Here is a 5,854-nt window from a genome sequence, read left to right on the forward strand (position 1 = left end):
TTCCCTTTCTTCTTTCTCACTATAGAACTTTCTGTCAACATTTGAATGTGCCTTATCTAACATATCAATTACTCTGGCACATTTATTCTGTAATTTTTGTAAACAGGTACATTTTTATATATGTTATAGACAAAGACAATAGCTTTTAGCAGTATTTATTTTTGTTAAAAGACACTGATGGAATTGAAGGTCAAATTGCCTTCTGATTGCACAGATTAAACAAGAAAGTATTTCATATTTTAGTTTTACAAAGCATCTTATTGATTTGAAAAGATTCATACTATTGATAAAGTTCATGATGCAACATATATGTAATAAGAAGACTAAAATATTTATTTTACATATCTACAACATCTTTCTAGACCAACCACAAATTATACAGGAAAATATTTAGGTACATGAAAAAGCTCCATAACATAAAAAAAATTACATTTTGAAAAAAAATCACATGTAAAAGCTCATTAAATAATAACATTGACAAATAAATAGTTAATCAACTTTACTTATTAGCTGCTGCCATGCATTTCTGGCATTCCATTCCAAGCGAGGGTCAGCATGCAGGGTATAATTTCATACTATGAGACTGTAAAAAGCTTCAGGGCTTATTTTTGAAGTGAAATGTCACAAGGTCTTTCACTCTGTCAAAGGAAGATCACTCATGGCTGCTAAACTGTTCCATGAAGATTGCCAAGAAAAAGAAAAAGCACCCTTCTGAAGTATTATTATAAATACTCAAGGCAACAATTTTTTTAACTTTTCAGTTTGGGAGGGATTTGCTGGGTAGGGGGATGGGTTGGGGAGTGCAGGGTAACTAAGAAGCCCTTTTCTCTTTTAAAAAGTGATGATTCAACATATAGTACACTGTGTGTGTGTGTGTGTGTGTGTGTGTGTGTGTGTGTGTGTGTGTGAGATTATATATATATATATATATATATATATATGTAGTATCACCGGTCTTTCAAGAATCGTGGGAAATTAAAACGACGGGATGCATGGAATTTAAATACAAATTGCACTCATGGATGTGTGTACATCTTGAAAAACGTGTAAAGGAAAAGCTACTCCCAGAGAAGGTCCTGATACTTAGGACAGCTTGCTGGGTTTGATCAAAGCAGAAAGCATATATTTTCAAGTAAGAAAATAGCAATGGCAGACTTGAGTCTTCCAAGCAATCAAATCTGTAAAGCAGATGGTTACCAGTCCGTCCAGTTTTAGAGTCTGAGTTCTAACTCATGCTGTGCTTGCTGGGCCTGCTGGCTCTCTTCCGCTCTCTGTGGTGCTGGCCTGGCTCGGCAGGCGACATGCTCTCGAAGTTATGGCTGGACTCGTTGTGCTGCCGAGTGTACCTCTTACACTTGCAGGCGGTGACCACGGTGATTTTGTAGGTGCGCGTGCTGCCATCTTGGCACTGCAGCTGGATCCTCTGGGTGCGCGTTTTGTCGTTGACACACCTCCACTCCTGCGAGCTTCTCCTGCTCCAGTACTTGGTTCCATAGCCTCCTCCGATCCAGTTGGGGAGCAGCGGCAGGGGCAGGCACTCCCCAGCGCACACCAGCTCCTTCAGGGGGCTGAGGCTGGTGCACTGGCCATCAGAGATGTATTTGGTGGAACGCAATTCCCGGCAACCCACTTGAACCCGAGCTGCAGGAAACAGAAAAGAAAGTGTGCAGAGAGAGGTATCAGCAAGTGGGCGTTTCTTAAAAGTAATCTGCAGTGACAAAGATGTTATGCAAGTGATAGCGAATTGCCCAATAGAAAGAAAATATCTACTTTATTTCCACAATGCAAAAATCTGCTTGCATGGTGGTAGAGACACTTTCATGAAAATGATCCGTTTACATAGCTATAAATTTTTTTGGAATAAAGTAAATTAGGCCTTATTTCTGTTCATATATGACAGTAGCTAATTGCTCACTCGAGTGTGTATTTGAAAATCCCATTTTCTTAGTCTCACTCCCCAGTATGGTTTAAGCAGCTCTTACATTTAAGTGTAAAAAAGAGTATATTTTAATGATTGTTTTGCTCGCAGATCATATTTGTTAATGTCTACAATTGCTTTTATTTAACTAGATTTTTAGAAATCTATTGAGAAAATGTGGGAAGTATTTAAATACTGTGTACAATGCATATGTATCTGTAATATCCTGTTTCAGTTATAAAACTTAGCTGCAAAGAATCATAAATATATATGTATAGACTGACACTTTGCATATCAAACTTAATAACTACATTTTAAACATAAATTCCCAAGCTATCTTTTAAAAGTACAAATATTAAAGTGCTTGAAATGCAAAATGGCACTACAACTCAAAATTTAAAGAATATAAAACCTTCTAAATCAGGAACGTATGGTTGCCATAACAACTTGGCTACATTTCCATGAATTTTATGGCAGAAAAATGCCTAACATGTCTGATTTACAACTGCAAAAGGAACCACGGTGCTCACTTAGTGAATATTGGTCATGGCAAACTTTTTGTTTAGTTATTTGAATTTAATAAGAATGTTCTTTAATTGGCTGTTTCTTGTTGCATGCTTTATGTAATTAAAGCAAAAATTAATCTTGAAATATTTGAGGTTTCCTTTCCATTGCTTTGTTATCTAAACTTGAGGAAAATTGCCTGTAATAAGCTTGGAGGAAAAAAAAAAAGCAAGGCTTGTTAACCAGAAAAAAAAGTTTAAAAGTATAACTGCTGACATTTAAACATTAAAAATTATCAAGGACATTGAAGTGGCCTTGCATAGACTAGTGAAAGCTAATTTGAAGTAAGTCTTGAACTAGGAGTTTGACTTCACCTCTGTCTCCCAGTATTTCTGAGGCGAGAAATCTAACCTAAAGGGATGTGAGAGTTATGGAAAATGTCTGCATGCATACATACATACATACAGCTATAGAGTGGGGGATTAAAATTAAAGGGTGCAACAGCTGGCCAGTCAGTGTGCTCTCCTGCCTGCCTCTGATTCCAGCTCACCTTCCGGCAGCTACCTCAGGAATGCACCTGGAAACAGCCGGAGATGATTGTGACTTGCCTGGCATTTTGTTCCTGTATACATAGAGATTCAGCATTTTTGCAGTGACAGTTCATTGACAATGAATACCCACCACATTGCTCAGTAATCTAATAATTATCAGACATTTCCTGTGTACGCAAAAACAACCATCTCCATGAAAGTTAAAACACCTTGGGTTTTTTTAGACCTTTGCAGTCATATGTGCTTTGACCTTTCAAAGGTCAAAACTACTTTTCACAGTTGAATGGAGTTGAGGAGGAGGAGCAAAAAAATGTTGTAAGATTTTCTGTGGTCTCCCTTAAAACCTGATTATTAGCATGTGAACTCTTCTGAAGGATAGAAGTGAGGAAAAGAAATTTAAATCCCTCTAACTAGTGGTCAGTGTGTCAATTAAGCACACAGAAAAAGGCGAAAATGCTCCCTGTATAATATATTATTGCATTGTTATTATTTTAAAATTTTAAAGGTATAAGAGTTTCCCTAGTCTTTCACAGATATATACAATAACCTGAATTTTGATCTGGTTAATAAGAAATTATCTCAGAAAAATATGATTCTCCAACCTGTTTAGTTTTAGCCCTTATTTGCATTGATTATCAAAACTTTCAACTATTTTCCTAGACATGTTTTAAAAATTCATGGTGATCAATTATTCCCCCCAGAAAGCGTCTTTTTTAACCTGTGATTTCTTATACATACTTTGGCTAGTTACCTCTATGCACTTTACCAGAATTGCACATGTCCTGAAATAAACAGAAAACAACCTCAATTTAAACTATCTAGTACAACACTTTTTAAAAATTCTTACTGTGCATGATTTAAAGAAGCAACAGTTTAATTCCTGGAAACATTTTCTCTTTGGATGTTTGATAAAACTTACTAGTAAGTCTGCGCCTGCATTATCAAATCACTGTCTCAGTTATGCTAACTTTATAGAAACAATGCCACTCTACACATGCAGCAGATTACTCCCAGATTATTTAGCAAAATATATATGGTTCCGGTTAGAAAGCGGTGAAACAAATTTACAGGAACGTGAGCTAAGTGCTACCAAAAAAGAAAATCAAAATCCATAGAAGAAAAACATACTTACTGTTCCGATCCAGTCCAGTGTTACTGAAATGCCTGCCTCCATTTCTGGCTTGATTCATCGTGCTGTTGCTGCTGGGGTGTGCTGGAACAGGTTTAACCACATGTGAATAAAGGATTTCTGTGGCATCATTTTTAAAAGCCAAACAGCTTTTCATTAGGATGCAAGCAAGGGAAATGAGATAGAAATGAATGGCAGGAGGAAGCATGGTGAGTAGAGGATTTGCTTGGCTGGAAAGCTAGTTAATTCCTTTCCCTGTGCTTCTGCACTGTACCAGTGAAATTCCTCCTCAAGGTTCCCTTTATATATCCCTGAGGTTTGGCGTTCATTCAGGTGTAAAGTTGTGTAGAGCTTCAGAGTGAAAACACAGAGAGGGGGTGGGATCCCTACATGACCCTGCAAAAGAATTTTACCAATGGAAGAGGAGACTACAGAAAAGGAGGAGCTTGGTACACAAATTGCCTGAAATTTCAGAGTTGGACTTCATCAGTTGTCTGTGAGCTGCAGCAGCCAGGCACATTCTATAGCAACTACAGACTCTTTCCCTCTCTCCCTGCCATTTCCTTTCCTGAATCTAGTTCCCATTCGGGTTTAATTTCAATGAAAACACACTGCTGTTCATTTAAGAAAAATTTACATTTCCACAGTTGTTCTGTACTCCCCTAAGAGTTTAGATTATTTGAAATAGGGAGGGGGTTTGTGAATAAGAGGAATTAAAGCGTGTTTAAATATTGTAGAACTTGCCTGAAGCACCTAGTTATATTTTGTTTCTCAAGAAGCAAACCAATATATATTTTTTCTTTAAAGTGTAAGGCACAGAGCTAGAATCTGCCCCCTGGACACACTTAAATAATGCAGCTTTGATCTGCATGAACTGCTGCGCAGCTAGGTAAATTATTGCCAGGGGTCTGTGCAAAGAATAATGAGCATAGCTCTGTCTGCATTAAAGTAATTAATATCCATTTTCATCTTAAAAATATGTCACAAGCATTAACATTCATAGCACCATTTTAAATTAAAGAAAGCCCATTTCTGACAGGTTATTGTTTAGCAAATTCAAAATAATGTTTTGTAGTGTTCTACCTGTATTTACTAAGTATTCCCTTGGTTCTGCTGCCCATGTAAGAAACATTGTACTTTTATGAACTTTTATCACACCTGGAACAGTGTTCTATTAATTAATACTAGACCACTCTTCTCCATACTTAAAAAAAATCATAAAATTTCATCGGATTTATGAGACACTTAGATTGGAATAATTACATATTTTGAGTGGTCTTTCCAATGATAAATCCATTTTGCCTTTTGTGTGGCTACTAAGAATGACCTTGTAGCATGGATATTTTGTACTGCTCTTCTTTATAAACTTTTGCCCATTTTAACTTCTATTCAAATCTATCTAACTATCTATCTATCTATCTATCTATCTATCTATCTATCATCACCTATCTGCATTTTTCCACAGTAACACTAGACATTTGGGGATAGATAATTCTTTGTTATGTGACACTGTGTGTTTTGCAGCATACCTAGCTTCTACCCACTAGATGCCAGTAGCAACCCCTAGTTGTAACCAAAAATGTCTTCAGACATTCACAATTGTCATGTGGGTGAATATCACCTGAAGTTGATATTAGTAGAACTACTAATTATCTATCCATCTACCTAACTCACTATAAAAAGAAAGTAGAGTTAAGAAGAAGAGACTATTTAATAATACTAAGGAATTACTGTTCTTCTATTTAGGAATAA

At 36.5% G+C, this 5,854-nt stretch overlaps 1 protein-coding gene across 1 annotated transcript; it reads right to left on the reverse strand.

Moving 5' to 3' along the window:
* Positions 1–399: 399 nt before the first annotated feature.
* On the reverse strand, positions 400–4,400 carry SOSTDC1 (sclerostin domain containing 1). Its single transcript, XM_080664637.1, has 2 exons — positions 4,106–4,400; positions 400–1,641 (listed from the first exon to the last, which is right to left on the reverse strand). The coding sequence occupies exons 1-2, from the start codon at positions 4,308–4,310 to the stop codon at positions 1,226–1,228; spliced, it is 621 nt and encodes a 206-aa protein (XP_080520763.1). The 5' UTR covers positions 4,311–4,400; the 3' UTR covers positions 400–1,225.
* Between the last annotated feature and the right edge of the window lie 1,454 nt (positions 4,401–5,854).

Source organism: Plecotus auritus (assembly GCF_963455305.1).
Source record: "Plecotus auritus genome assembly, chromosome: 4".
In the NCBI taxonomy this organism is placed as follows: domain Eukaryota; kingdom Metazoa; phylum Chordata; class Mammalia; order Chiroptera; family Vespertilionidae; genus Plecotus; species Plecotus auritus.